Source organism: Salvelinus namaycush, chromosome 3, assembly GCF_016432855.1.
Source record: "Salvelinus namaycush isolate Seneca chromosome 3, SaNama_1.0, whole genome shotgun sequence".
Lineage (NCBI taxonomy): Eukaryota > Metazoa > Chordata > Actinopteri > Salmoniformes > Salmonidae > Salvelinus > Salvelinus namaycush.
Genome location: NC_052309.1, coordinates 18,313,746 through 18,330,157, shown reverse-complemented (window position 1 = coordinate 18,330,157; position 16,412 = coordinate 18,313,746). Strand labels below are relative to the sequence as shown.

The 16,412-nt window shown below is 43.3% G+C and overlaps 1 protein-coding gene across 1 annotated transcript in view; it reads left to right on the top strand.

Moving 5' to 3' along the window:
- LOC120045045 (zinc finger SWIM domain-containing protein 6-like) overlaps positions 1-15,973 on the top strand; it is a 70,485-nt gene extending 54,512 nt beyond the window's left edge. The window contains exons 9-14 of the mRNA XM_038989872.1: positions 697-957; positions 1,073-1,208; positions 3,870-4,027; positions 4,164-4,327; positions 10,708-10,789; positions 11,153-15,973. Of these exons, the coding sequence (XP_038845800.1) occupies positions 697-957; positions 1,073-1,208; positions 3,870-4,027; positions 4,164-4,327; positions 10,708-10,789; positions 11,153-12,015 (1,664 nt within the window). The 3' untranslated portion in view covers positions 12,016-15,973. The remainder of the gene's footprint in view (positions 1-696; positions 958-1,072; positions 1,209-3,869; positions 4,028-4,163; positions 4,328-10,707; positions 10,790-11,152) is intronic.
- The last annotated feature ends 439 nt before the right edge of the window (positions 15,974-16,412 follow it).

The following is a 16,412-nucleotide window of genomic DNA, read 5'->3' as shown; positions in this document are numbered from 1 at the left end:
CACAACCTTGCTGTATTGAATCTGACAGATTGATCCACAACCTTGCTGTATTGAATCTGACAGATTGATCCACAACCTTGCTGTATTGAATCTGACAGATTGATCCACAACCTTGCTGTATTGAATCTGACGGGTTGATCCACAACCTTGCTGTATTGAATCTGACGGGTTGATCCACAACCTTGCTGTATTGAATCTGACAGATTGATCCACAACCTTGCTGTATTGAATCTGACAGATTGATCCACAACCTTGCTGTATTGAATCTGACAGATTGATCCACAACCTTGCTGTATTGAATCTGACAGATTGATCCACAACCTTGCTGTATTGAATCTGACAGATTGATCCACAACCTTGCTGTATTGAATCTGACGGGTTGATCCACAACCTTGCTGTATTGAATCTGACAGATTGATCCACAACCTTGCTGTATTGAATCTGACAGATTGATCCACAACCTTGCTGTATTGAATCTGACGGGTTGATCCACAACCTTGCTGTATTGAATCTGACGGGTTGATCCACAACCTTGCTGTATTGAATCTGACAGATTGATCCACAACCTTGCTGTATTGAATCTGACAGATTGATCCACAACCTTGCTGTTTCTCTCTATTAGATTTGGTGACATTTCAAAGAAGTGCTGTTTTTTAATGTGGTTTCTTTTGTTCTTTTGTTTCTTTCTGTCTACAGGCTCTGTGAGTTCAGCCAAAAGGTTGGAGCCCCACCTCTTCACAGCACAACACTTCCTGGACGATGGCCAATCGTTCGTAGCACTGGCTGTAGAGACGGCTCTGATTGGCTTAGGGCAGCAGAGGGTGATGCCTGACGGCCTATACGCCCAGGAGAAGGTGTGTCGCAACGAAGAGCAGCTATTGGCCAAGCTCCAGGAAGTGGAACTGAACGATGCCCTGGTCAAGATCTTCCGCAAGCAAGCAGTCTTCCTGCTAGAGGGTGAGGGGGAGATACACACACACACACACACACACACACACACACACACACACACACACCCTCTCTCTCTACCTCTCTACCTCTACTCCCTAACCCTGAATTCTGTCTCCTGTAGCTGGTCCATACAGTGGTCTAGGAGAGTTGCTCTACAGAGAGAGTGTTCCCATGCATACTTTCGCCAAGTATCTCTTCACCTCCCTACTACCTCACGACGCTGAACTGGCGTACAAAATTGCACTGAGAGCCATGAGGTGAGTACAAAACGCACACACAAACCTGTATCAGAAAATAACACTTCAGTTGAAAAAGGAGCTCAGCCTCATTTGAGTCTCAAATTCTGTGTGTGTGTCTGTGACGAGACAGGAAGCTATCCTGGGTACTGTTTAATCACAAAGCTCCCTTTCACTGGAATCTTTATTAAATAATTAAACAGCACTGAAAATGAGTTCAGGAGAATGGTTGAATAATACTGTTTTATTTATATATCAACTCAGCAAAAAAAAACAACGTCCCATTGTCTTTCAAAGATAATTCGTAAAAATCCAAATATCTTCACAGATCTTCATTGTAAAGGGTTTAAACACTGTGTCCCATGCTTGTTCAAATAACCATATACAATTAATGAACATGCACCTGTGGAACGGTCGTTAGGACACTAACAGCTTACAGACGGTGGGCAATTAAGGTCACACTTATGAAAACTTAGGACACTAAAGAGGCCTTTCTACTGACTCTGGAAAACACCAAAAGAAAGATGCCCAGGGTGCCTGCTCACCTGCGTGAACGTGCCTTATGCGTGCTGCAAGGAGGCATGAGGACTGCAGATGTGGCAAGGGCAATACATTGCAATGTCCATACTGTGAGATGCCTAAGGCAGCACTACAGGGAGACAGGTCGGACAGCTGATTGTCCTCACAGTGGCAGACCACGTGTAACAACACCTGCACAGGATCGGTACATCCGAACATCACACCTGCGGGACAGGTACAGGATGGCAACAACAACTGCCCGAGTTACACCTAGAACGCATAATCCCTCCATCAGTGCTCAGACTGTCCACAATAGGCTGAGAGAGGCTGGACTGAGGGCTTGTAGGCCTGTTGTAAGGCAGGTCCTCACCAGACATCACCGGCAACAAAGTCGCTTATGGGCACAAACCCACCGTCGCTGGACCAGAAAGGACTGGCAAAAAGTGCTCTTCACTGACGAGTCGCGGTTTTGTCTCACCAGGGGTGATGGAGGTGAAGGGTCCGTCATGGTCTGGGGCGTTGTCACAGCATCATCGGACTGAGCTTGTTGTCATTGCAGGCAATCTCAACACTGTGCGTTACAGGGAAGACATCCTCCTCCCTCATGTGGTACCCTTCCTGCAGGCTCATCCTGACATGACCTTTCAGCATGACAATGCCACCAGCCATACTGCTCGTTCTGTGCATGATTTCTTGCAAGACAGGAATGTCAGTGTTCTGCCATGGCCAGCGAAGAGCCCAGATCTCAATCCCATTGAGCACGTCTAGGACCTGTTGTATCGGAGGGTGAGGGCTAGGGACATTCCCCACAGAAATGTCCGGGAACTTGCAGGTGCCTTGGTGGAAGAGTGGGGTAACATCTCACAGCAAAAACTGGCAAATCTGGTGCAGTCCATGAGGAGGAGATGCACTGCAGTACTTAATGCAGCTGGTGTCCACACCAGATACTGACTGTTACTTTTGATTTAGACCCCCCCGTTTGTTCAGTGGCACGTTATTCCATTTCTGTTAGTCACATGTCTGTGGAACTTGTTCAGTTTATGTCTCAGTTAAGTCTTGTTATGTTCATACAAATATTTACACACGTTAAGTTTGCTGAAAATAAACGCAGTTGACAGTGAGAGGACATTTCTTTTTTTTGCTGAGTGTATGTATGTATGCGCGTGTGTGTGTGTGTGTATGTATGTGTGTATATATATATATATATCTATATATATATATATATATATATATATATATATTATATTATATTGATAGAGAGATATACACTGAGTGTAGAAAACATTAAATACACTTTCCTAGTATTGAGTTGCACCCCCTCATTTTGCCCTCAGAACAGCCTCAGTTCATTGGGGCATGGACTCTACAAGGTGTCGAAGCGTTCCACAGGGATTCTGGCCCAAGTTTACTCCAGTGCTTCCTACAGTTGTGTAAAGCTGGCTGGATGTCCTTTAGGTTGTGGACCATTCTTGATGCACACGGGAAACTGTTGAGTGTGAAAAACCCAGCAGCGTTGCAGTTCTTTACACAAACTGGTGTGCCTGGCACCTACTACCATACCTTGTTCAAAGGCACTTAAATCTTTAGTCTTGCCCATAAATCTTTTGTCTTGCCTATTTACCATTTGAATGGCATACACACAATCCATGTCTCAAAGCATAAAAATCCCTGTTTAACCTGTCTCCTCCCTTTCATCTACACTGTGGATTTAACAGGTGGCATCAGTAATCCAGCTTTCACCTGGATTCACCTGGTCAGTCTGTCATGGAAAGGGCAGGTGTCCATAATGTTTTGTACACTATTTTATGACGTGGGTTTTCATTTGGGTATCTTTCTGACCATTGAGAGGCTTATGAAACGTTTACAACTTTATTTAATTTTGCCCATGTTAAACTCCTCCGAATTGTATTATATTTAAATCTTTATTTTCAACAACACAGTCTAGAATCAGCATCAGATATCAGCATCAGATATCAGCATCAGATATCAGCATCAGTGGCATGAAGACTTTCTATTTCTGAACTCTGCTTTAACAGAAACACTGAATCTTGCAGAGAGACCGGGATTTCCCATAAGCCTTAGAAGACCCCTTAAGGCCCATGCTTCCTTATTAGAAGCAAAACAGTTATATTAAACATCAGTGTATTAAATGTGTGTCTTTAGGTTACCGGTCCTGGAAACCACAGCTCCATCAGGTGATCTATCCAGACCTCACCATATAGTATCTATGGTCCCTAACCGCTACCCTCGCTGGTTCACTCTATCTCACATAGAGTCACAACAATGTGAACTGGCCTCCACCATGCTTACCGCAGCCAAAGGTACGTACACAAACAAACGTACTGTATGTACAAACACACACACCGTACAAAAACAAAAATACACACATGCTCAGACAATAATGTTTACGATCTTTTCTGCAAATAGGTGGTTTTATATTGGGTTTTTGTCTCTCAGGCGATGGGCGTAAGTTAGAAACGGTGTTAGAGTCCATCCAGAAGAACATCCACTCCTCGTCTCACATCTTCAAACTGGCTCAGGATGCCTTCAAGATCGCTACTCTGATGGACAGCCTGCCAGACCTCACACTGCTTAAAGTCTCACTGGAGCTGGGCCTTCAGGTAACATATACACTACCGGTCAAATGTTTTAGCCACCCACATTTTCCCAGTTTTTATAGACATTTAAGCAGTTCAAGTCCAGTGAATAACCTGAAATGGTACAAAGGTAAGCGGTAAACTGCCAGAGGTTTAAAAAAAAGTTTAGGTTACCAAAAACGGAAAAATAATGTACATTTCACAGTTATTTAAAAAGGCCTTTTTCAGGGAACAAGTAATGGGTTAACAACTTACAGCTGTTCTGCAGCGATGGAAGTAAATTAAGCTTTGAAAGTTGGTGCTAACAATTCCTACATGTGTCTGTATTAAAGCGGTGTTGGTACAGACTGTTACTACACCCTCTTAAGCATTATTTGGACAGTATTGTACTACAGGAAGTAGTATATTGCTATCATAATGGTAAGACAAATGCAATTAACAAAGGAAGACAGACCATTATAACCCTTAAAAGTGTAGGTCTTTCCTTTCGATAAATTGCAAAGAAAGCCAAGGTGTCAGTGAGTATAGTTTCCTACACCATCAAAAGGCACTTGGAAACTGGAGGAAACTCTGACAGGAAGAGGTCTGGCAGACCCAAAGCCACAACAGAATCAGAAGACACGTTTCTTAGAGTCAACAGCTTGGGTGATAGGCGACTCACAGGACAACATCTTCAAGCACAGCTTAACACTGGTGGATGTAATCAAGTCTCAGTTTCAACTGTGAAGAGAAGACTTCGAGCTGAATGTTAGACAGGTCGAGTGGCGGTAAGAAATCCATTGCTAAATATGAAAAAGAGGCTTGCCTGGGCCATGAAGCACTGCCAGTGGACTACTGAAGACTGAAGACATCTTCGGTTCATCATGCAGGGTTTTTGTATGCCGTTGAGTAGGCGAAAGGATAATTCCTCAGTGTGTGACACCAACTGTCAAACATGGAGGAGGAAGCGTGATGGTCTTGGGGCTCTTTTGCTGATTCCAGAGTCGGCGACTTGCACAGAGTGAGTGGCACCCTGAACCAAAACGGCTACCACAGCATTTTGCAGTGCCATGCTATACCCTCTGGTGTACGTCTAGTTGGTCAGGGGTTCATCCTACAGCAAGATTATGACCCAGAACATACCTCCAGGCTATGTCAGAACTACCCTAGAAGAAAAGAACAAGACGGTAGTCTTCAAATCATGGAATGGCCAGCACAATCTCCAGACTTAAACCCCATCGAGCTGGTTTGGGATGAACTGGGCAGAAGGATGAAAGTAAAGCAACCTACAAGTGCAACACATTTGTGGGAACTTCTGCAACAGTGTTGGGAAGGAATTTCCGAACAATATTTGATTTCCATCGTAGAAAGAATGCCACGAGTATGTTCGGCTATTATGTCTGCAAAAGGTGGCTACTTTGAGTCAAAAATGTAGATTGCGTTCTGTTAAACAAAACGATTACATTATAATTTTTTTGTTTATTTGTTCTATGCTTTAATTTGAGAACGTTTAGACATTAAACTGTGTGAATTTATTTTTAAATGTAGGTGTTCTAAAGCTTTTGACCGGTAGTGTACACATACATACATACATACATACATACATACATACATACATACATACATACATACATACATACATACATACATACATACATACATACATACATACATACATACATACATACATACATACATACATACATACATACATACATACATACATACATACATACATACATACATACATACATACATACATACATACATACATACATACATACATACATACATACATACATACATACATACATACATACATACATACATACATACATACATACATACATACATACATACATACATACATACATACATACATACATACATACATACATACATACATACATACATACATACATACATACATACATACATACATACATACATACATACATACATACATACATACATACATACAGTTGAAGTCGTAAGTTTACATACACCTTAGCCAAATACATTTATACTCAGTTTTTCACAATTCCTGACATTTAATCCTAGTACAAATTCCCTGTTTTAGGTCAGTTAGGATCACCACTTTATTTTAAGAATGTGAAATGTCAGAATAATAGTAGAGAGAATGATTTACTTCAGCTTTTATTTCTTTCATTACATTCCCAGTGGGTCAGAAGTTTGCATGTACTCAATTAGTATTTTGTAGCATTGCCTTTTAAATTGTTTAACTTGGGTCAAATGTTTCGGGTAGCTTTCCACAAGCTTCCCACAATAAGTTGGTGCAATAAGCTTGTGTAACTGAGTCAGGTTTATAGGCCTCCTTGCTCGCACACGCTTTTTCAGTTCTGCCCACAAATTTTCTATAGGATTCAGGTCAGGGCTTTGATGGCCACTCCAATACCTTGACTTTGTTGTCCTTAAGCCATTTTGCCACAACTTTGGAAGTATGCTTGGGGTCATTGTCCATTTCGAAGACCCATTTGCGACCAAGCTTTAACTTCCTGACTGATGTCTTGAGCTGTTGCTTCAATATAACCACATCATTTTCCTGCCTCATGATGCCATCTATTTTGTAAAGTGCACCAGTCCCTCCTGCAGCAAAGCACCCCCACAACATGATGCTGCCATTCCTGTGCTTCACGGTTGGGATGGTGTTCTTCGGCTTGCAAGCATCCCCCTTTTTCCTCCAAACATAACGATGGTCATTATGGCCTAACAGTTCTATTTTTGTTTCATCAGACCAGAGGACATTTCTCCAAAAAGTACGATATTTGTTTCGATGTGCAGTTGCAAAATGTAGTCTAGGTTTTTTATGGAGGTTTTGGAGCAGTGGCTTCTTCCTTGCTGAGGGGCATTTCAGGGTTTGTCGATATAGGACTCATTTTACTGTGGATATAGATACTTTTGTACCTGTTTCCTCCAGCATCTTCACAAGGTCCTTTGCTGTTGTTCTGGGATTGATTTGCACTTTTTGCATCGAGGTACGTTCATATCTAGGAGACAGACCGGGTCTCCTTCCAGAGCGGTATGACGTCTGCGTGGTCCCATGGTGTTTAAACTTGCATACTATTGTTTGTACAGATGAACGTGGTACCTTCAGCCGTTTGGAAATTGCTCCCAAGGACGAACCAGACTTGTGGAGGTCTACAATTTTTTTTCTGAGGTCTTGGCTGATTTCTTTTGATTTTCCTATGATGTCAAGCAAAGAGGCACTGAGTTTGAAGGTAGGCCTTGAAATACATCCACAGGTACGCCTCCAATTGACTCAAATGTTGTCAATTAGCCTATCAGAAGCTTCTAAAGCCATGACATCATTTTCTGGAATTTTCCAAGCTGTTTAAAGGCACAGTCAACTTAGTGTATGTAAACTTCTGACCCACTGGAATTGTGATACAGTGAAATAATCTGTCTGTAAACAATTGTTGGAAATTACTTGTCATGCACAAAGTACATGTCCTAACCCTCTTGCCAAAACTATAGTTTGTTTACAAGAAATTTGTGAAGTGGTTGAAAAATGACTTTTAATGACTCTAACCATGACTCCAGCCAAAAGAGTATGTAAACTTCCCACTTCAACTGCATATAAGCTCAGCAAAAAAGAAACATCCTCTCACTGTCAACTGTGTTTATTTTCAGCAAACTTAACAAAATAAGTAAATATTTGTATGAACATAAGATTCAACAATTGAGACATAAACTGAACAAGTTCCACAGACATGTGACTAACATAAATAGAATAATGTGTCCCTGAAAAGACGGGGGATCAAAATCAAAAGTAACAGTCAGTATCTGGTGTGGCCACCAGCTGCATTAAGGACTGCAGTACATCTCCTCCTCATGGACTGCACCAGATTTGCCAGTTCTTGCTGTGAGATGTTACACCGCTCTTCCACCAGGGCACCTGCAAGTTCTCGGACATTTCTGGGGGGAATGGCCCTAACCCTCACCCTCCGATCCAACAGGTCCTAGACAGGAAGGGTACCACATGAGGGAGGAGGATGTCTTCCCTGTAACGCACAGCGTTGAGATTGCCTGCAATGACAACAAGCTCAGTCCGATGATGCTGTAACACACCGCCCCAGACCATGACAGACCCTCCAAATCGATCCCGCTCCAGAGTACAGGCCTCGGTGTAACGCTCATTCCTTCGACAAAACCGCGACTCGTCAGTGAAGAGCACTGTTTGCCAGTCCTGTCTGGTCCAGAGAAGGTGGGTTTGTGCCCATAGGCGACGTTGTTGCCGGTGATGTCTGGTGAGGACCTGCCTTACAACAGGCCTACAAGCCCTCAGTCCAGCCTCTCTCAGCCTATTGCGGACAGTCTGAGCACTGATGGAGGGATTGTGCGTTCCTGGTGTAACTCGGGCAGTTGTTGTTGCCATCCTGTACCTGTCCCGCAGGTGTGATGTTCGGATGTACCGATCCTGTGCAGATGTTACACGTGGTCTGCCACTGTGAGGACGATCAGCTGTCCGTCCTGTCTCCCTGTAGCGCTGTCTTAGGCGTCTCACAGTATGGATATTGCAATTTATTGCCCTGGCCACATCTGCATTTCTTATGCCTCCTTGCAGCATGCCTAAGGCACATTCACGCAGATGAGCAGGGACCCTGTGCATCTTTCTTTTGGTGTTTTTCAGAGTCAGTAGAAAGGCCTCTTTAGTGTCGTAAGTTTTCATAACTGTGACCTTAATTGCTTACCATCTGTAAGTTGTTAGTGTTTTGACGACCGTTCCAGAGGTGCATGTTCATTAATTGTTTATGGTTCTTTGAACAAGCATGGGAAACAGTGTTTAACTTCTTACGGCTGGGATCCCGTTAACGGGATCGATATGACAACAGCCAGTGAAAGTGCAGGGCGCCAAATTCAAAACAACAGAAATCTCATAATTAAAATTCCTCAGACATACAAGTATTTTACACCATTTTAAAGATAAACTTGTTTTTAATCCCACCACAGTGTCCGATTTCAAAAAGGCTTTACGACGAAAGCACAACATATCATTATGTTAGGTCAGCACCTATTCACAGAAAAACACAGCACATTTTTCCAGCCAAAGAGAGGAGTCACAAAAAGCAGAAATAGAGATAAAATTAATCACTAACCTTTGATGATCTTCATCAGATGACACTAATATGACTTCATGTTACACAATACGTGTATGTTTTGTTTGATAAAGTTCATATTTATATCCAAAAATCTCAGTTTACATTGGCGCGTTATGTTCAGTAATGTTTTGCCTCTGATTTTGCAGAGAGCCACATCAATTTACAGAAGTACTCATAATAAACATTGATAAAATATACAAGTATTATACATGGAACTTTAGATAAACCTCTCCTTAATGCAACCGCTGTGTCAGATTTCAAAAAAACTTTACGGACAAAGCACACCATGCTATAATCTGAGTACAGCACTCAGAGCCCAAACAAGCAATGAAGATATCTGCCATGTTGTAGAGTCAACAGATGTCAGAATAGCATTATAAATATTCACTTACCTTTGATGATCTTCATCAGAATGCACTCCCAGGAATCCCAGTTCCACAATAAATGTTTGATTTGTTCCATAAAGTCCATAATTTATGTCCAAATACCTCCTTTTTGTTCGCGTGTTCAGTACACAATCCAAACTCACGACGCGCGGGCAAGTCCATGCGAAAGTTCAGACGAAAAGTCATATTACAGTTGGTAGAAACGTGACAAACGAAGTATAGAATCAATCTTTAGGATGTTTTTAACATAAATCTTCAATAATGTTCCAACCGGAGAATTCCATTGTCTTCAGAAATGCAATGGAACGCAAGCTAACTCTCTCACGTGAACATGCATGGTCAGCTCATGGCACTCTGCCAGACCACTGACTCAAAGAGCCCTCATTCCTCCCTCCTTCACAGTAGACGCATCAAACAAGGTTCTAAAGACTGTTGACATCTAGTGGAAGCCTTAGGAAGTGCAATATGCAATATTCGATAGGCGATGAGTTGAAAACCTACAAACCTCAGATTTCCCACTTCCTGGTTGGATTTTTTCTCAGGTTTTTGCCTGCCATGTACGTTCTGTTATTCTCACAGACATCATTCAAACAGTTTTAGAAACTTCAGAGTGTTTTCCATCCAAATCTACTAATAATATGCATATATTAGCAACTTGACCTGAGTAGCAGGCAGTTTACTCTGGGCACTTTATTCATCCAAGCTACTCAATACTGCCCCCAGCCATAAGAAGTTAAACCCTTTACAATGAAGATCTGTGAAGTTATTTGGATTTTTACAAATTATCTTTGAAAGACAGGGTCCTGAAAAGGGACATTTTATAATTTTTGGGGTGCGTTTATGTTATATATATATATATATATTCGCAAGCAAACAAACACACCTCTCTAACCTGTACCTGTTCCTTTCTCCCCTGAAGGTGATGAGAATGACTCTGTCCACGTTGAACTGGAGGAGGAGAGAGATGGTACGGTGGCTGGTCACCTGTGCCACAGAAGTTGGTGAGTTACTATTCTAATGCTGTTTTCCAGTGTGTGTGGCTGCAGAACATAAGTATCCTGTTGTTGAATTGGTTCCCATTTCCATTGTGCATAATGTCAACTGTGGTGTCAACTGTGGAAAACTGGTGAAACAGCTGATTGGCTGCTTTTTAGGCAATTGAGAAATAAATGGACCGGAGGAATAAAGAAGGCAAAATCTAGGTATTTTCTTGTTGCTATGACAGAGTCTGCTGGTGATCCCGCTAAATTCTGAAAAACTGTTAACTCACTTAAACGAGGAAACTCCTTGACTTCCCCACTGTGTGTGTGTAGAACATATTTCCATGACCTAACCAGCTTCTCCTCTGCTCTCCACTGCTCTAGGTGTGTATGCGTTGGACAGCATCATGCAGAGTTGGTTCACCCTGTTCACCCCGACCGAGGCCACCAGCATCGTGGCCACCACCGTCATGTCCAACACCACCATCGTCCGCCTGCACCTGGACTGTCATCAACAGGAGAACCTGGCCTCCTCCGCCCGGACCCTGGCCCTGCAGTGTGCCATGAAGGACCCCCAGAACTGTTCCCTCTCCGCACTCACCCTCTGTGAGAAGGACCACATCGCCTTCGAGACGGCCTACCAGATCGTTCTGGACGCGGCCGTCACGGGGATGAGCTACACACAGCTCTTTACGATAGCCAGGTACATGGAGCACAGAGGATATCCCATGAGGGCATACAAGCTGGCCACGCTAGCCATGGCCCACCTTAACCTCAGCTACAACCAGGACACCCACCCGGCTATCAACGACGTGCTGTGGGCCTGTGCTCTGAGTCACTCTCTGGGGAAGAATGAGCTGGCTGCAGTCATCCCCCTGGTGGTGAAAAGTGTGAAGTGCGCCACTGTGCTGTCAGACATTTTGAGACGGTGCACATTGACCACGCCGGGCATGGTGGCACTGCACAGCCGCAGGAACTCTGGGAAGCTGATGTCGCTGGACAAGGCTCCACTCAGGCAACTGCTGGACGCCACCATCGGAGCCTACATCAACACCACGCACTCTCGCCTCACTCACATCAGCCCGCGCCACTACAGCGAGTTTATAGAGTTCCTCAGTAAGGCCAGAGAGACGTTCCTCATGGCCCAGGACGGACACATCCAGTTTACCCAGTTCATAGACAACCTCAAACAGATCTACAAGGGCAAGAAGAAACTCATGATGCTTGTACGGGAGAGGTTCGGTTGACGAAAGACTAAACTTAAAAACTATTGTGATTGGTCGATGGATCTATTGAGATGGAGATTGAGAGCGATCACGCCCCCTTTTACTTGATTCTGCCTTTGTATCCCTTTTAACTTAAAAAGTGACGGAAAAAGTGAAAGAGAAACCTGAAAACAACAAAAGGCCACATCGGTATTAATGTGTATAGACCCTATTTAGTTCACAAACAAGCAAACAAAAAAGAAAATTGTCATGTTGTGGAAGTGTGTGTGTGTCCCTTTATGTATAAAGACAGTGTGAAAGAGTGTAAGAGAGAGAGAACTAAAGAGAAAAATAAAATCTTTTTACACTGAGTATATGTTGTCCAGTGGCGAGATGTCCACATAGCACTCCTGTCCCCCTCTGTTAAATGCTCACAGCTCAGAGACAATGAGACAAACAAGGCTTAAAACCAAACAGAGCAACTCCATCAGACGTGACCAGTACCTCATACGGACCCAGCTTTATTCCCCCCTTGTCCTTAGCCCTTCCTCACCCCTCCTTCCCCCACTCAGTGTAGTCAGTGTGTGTTAACAGTTAAATAACAACACAAACAGTTCACTATCCAGTTCAGTCCACAATTTCTTGTTTTATTTCTCTTTCGTAAGAGAGATCACCAACTCCAGGCTGACTGTCTGCTGTGGCTTTAGTAACAGGGATCACCAACTCCAGGCTGACTGTCTGCTGTGGCTTTAGTAACAGGGATCACCAACTCCAGGCTGACTATCTGCTGTGGCTTTAGTAACAGGGATCATCAACTCCAGGCTGACTGTCTGCTGTGGCTTTAGTAACAGGGATCATCAACTCCAGGCTGACTGTCTGCTGTGGCTTTAGTAACAGGGATCACCAACTCCAGGCTGACTGTCTGCTGTGGCTTTAGTAACAGGGATCACCAACTCCAGGCTGACTGTCTGCTGTGGCTTTAGTAACAGAGATCATCAACTCCAGGCTGACTGTCTGCTGTGGCTTTAGTAACAGGGATCACCAACTCCAGGCTGACTGTCTGCTGTGGCTTTAGTAACAGGGATCACCAACTCCAGGCTGACTGTCTGCTGTGGCTTTAGTAACAGATCACCAACTCCAGGCTGACTGTCTGCTGTGGCTTTAGTAACAGGGATCACCAACTCCAGGCTGACTGTCTGCGGTGGCTTTAGTAACAGGGATCATCAACTCCAGGCTGACTGTCTGCTGTGGCTTTAGTAACAGGGATCATCAACTCCAGGCTGACTGTCTGCTGTGGCTTTAGTAACAGGGATCATCAACTCCAGGCTGACTGTACTGTGGCTTTAGTAACAGATCACCAACTCCAGGCTGACTGTCTGCTGTGGCTTTAGTAACAGGGATCACCAACTCCAGGCTGACTGTCTGCTGTGGCTTTAGTAACAGAGATCATCAACTCCAGGCTGACTGTCTGCTGTGGCTTTAGTAACAGATCACCAACTCCAGGCTGACTGTCTGCTGTGGCTTTAGTAACAGGGATCACCAACTCCAGGCTGACTGTCTGCGGTGGCTTTAGTAACAGGGATCATCAACTCCAGGCTGACTGTCTGCTGTGGCTTTAGTAACAGGGATCACCAACTCCAGGCTGACTGTCTGCTGTGGCTTTAGTAACAGGGATCATCAACTCCAGGCTGACTGTCTGCTGTGGCTTTAGTAACAGGGATCATCAACTCCAGGCTGACTGTCTGCTGTGGCTTTAGTAACAGGGATCATCAACTCCAGGCTGACTGTACTGTGGCTTTAGTAACAGATCACCAACTCCAGGCTGACTGTCTGCTGTGGCTTTAGTAACAGGGGTCACCAACTCCAGGCTGACTGTCTGCTGTGGCTTTAGTAACAGGGATCACCAACTCCAGGCTGACTGTCTGCTGTGGCTTTAGTAACAGAGATCATCAACTCCAGGCTGACTGTCTGCTGTGGCTTTAGTAACAGGGATCATCAACTCCAGGCTGACTGTCTGCTGTGGCTTTAGTAACAGGGATCACCAACTCCAGGCTGACTGTCTGCTGTGGCTTTAGTAACAGGGATCACCAACTCCAGGCTGACTGTCTGCTGTGGCTTTAGTAACAGATCACCAACTCCAGGCTGACTGTCTGCTGTGGCTTTAGTAACAGAGATCATCAACTCCAGGCTGACTGTCTGCTGTAGCTTTAGTAACAGAGATCACCAACTCCAGGCTGACTGTCTGCTGTGGCTTTAGTAACAGAGATCACCAACTCCAGGCTGACTGTCTGCTGTGGCTTTAGTAACAGAGATCATCAACTCCAGGCTGACTGTCTGCTGTAGCTTTAGTAACAGAGATCACCAACTCCAGGCTGACTGTCTGCTGTGGCTTTAGTAACAGAGATCATCAACTCCAGGCTGACTGTCTGCTGTAGCTTTAGTAACAGAGATCACCAACTCCAGGCTGACTGTCTGCTGTGGCTTTGCAGTGTTGTTTACCCTGATGCTTTAGACACGTGCAGAAACACACACACACACACATAGAAACACATAGTAACGGACACACTCAAACTCATGCAGTTGCAGAAACAACCTATAAACACACACTTGCAGAAAAACACAATTATACTGTCATAGTGCTTGCGCTTGTGGAAACTTAGCAACTGTCAACATACATTCTCAGGGATTTCTCAACAAAAAAAGCAAAGGAAAATAAAAAAGAGAGAATGAGAGCATTTTATTGTACTGTATATATGATAGTATATGTCTGAATATTGAAAACAAATGTATACGTTAACTAATTTATTAAATCATATTCTATGTAATGCAAAATACTTGAAGCTGCAGTACCATGGTTTTTATAACCAAAACATATCAGAAGGACTTTTAAAACGTGTCGCGTTGCGTCATCAGGGGCCAGGACAAAGGTCAAAGGTTAGGGGTCATCTCAGTAGGACTGTTAGCTGGGCGACCCCGGAGAGACAGACAGACTGACATCCACTGGACTGCTTGACAGGAACCGGCTGTTTGCAAAAAAGGACATGGATGTTGTATTTTGTGTGGACCAGCAAAATATATGTATCCTCCAGTTGAACACAGTTGTATTGGGCACCGTGGTATAAGAGGAGAGAAAGAGAAGAGAGAGAAACTGCCCAGGAGCCCGATCAGTGAGCCTTAGCATTACAAGTGGAGAACTCCGGCCCAGTGCCTACGAAGCCGTGAAATGTAGATCCGACAAAATCCCTGACTTTTTACTAATAATTAGCATAGTAATACTCTGTGGTGAAATTTGGTTTGTTCACGCATCATGTCTCCTTCCACAGTGTTCAAGTCACAAAAAAGAATCTCCATTATATGCACAACAACAAATGAAAACATGTACATGCCTCTACAACGAACCTACAACATGCCTCTTCTGTCGACTCCTTGACTTTGTGCAGGACAGAAAGTTGCTATGTTGGTCTTGACTGTTCAATTTTGTTTTGTTACGCTTTTTTATATGTTTCTCCTTTTTTAACTTTTTAGTTATCTCTCTAGAATTATTCAACGAGAACAGCCTTCTTTCTTGCCTTGTCTTAACGCTTTAAAACAACCAAACGGGAGTTCTGACTACCAAACTTTGTTCATTGAAATGAAAAAGCCAACCAACTTTGGTTACAACTTTTAGTGTCTTTCATTTTTAGCTGAATGGTTCTGTGTTTTGTGCTTTAAAAAGCCCTTCTCCTCTGTTTTTGTTTTTGGGTGCAGAAACATTGTCTAGTGTCTCTTGTCCCCTCCTCCTCTAGAGGTTTGTCCAGAGACATATCATTCACGTTCCATTTTATTTATTATGATAGGTAAACGATTGTACTTCTTCAACCGTGTCAACATTGCTCATGATGTTAAAATTCAGATTTGATACACCAATATCAATTTATTTATGTAACTAAATCACTGTTTTTTAAACTTGTTAATAATTGAACTTTTTTGTTTGAATTAAAATTTGTTTTTTGAGAGGAAATCTTGTTTAGTGTTTATTTGCATTTATTTCTGAAGGTTCCTAGTTCTGCTATTTTACACACCGCATCATCAGTGGAAAAAGGAGAAACACTATGTTTTCCTTTCTTTTATGCCAGAATGTAAGTGAGTGAAACGCTGGACCTCCTGGGAAATGATGAATCCACTGAGAGTAGTACTAGAAAGGATGTCAAGGTTTTTTCCTGCTCATTTGTTTCCTGGAAACCGTGTTTTAAAGTGTTTGGTGTATTTGGGGAGTATTCCAAGTGTTCTGTTCTTTATCACTCCTGATAGTCCATGCTGTTTCTAATAGAGAGATGTATACATTCCACTCCAGATGATTCTGTGGAATTCAAAAGTAGTCTTTCCCCTAGATATTTTTTGTGATACAGGCTGGACGCTTTAGTTTACTTGGTTAGATGACGATAGGAAGATTCCTTCCT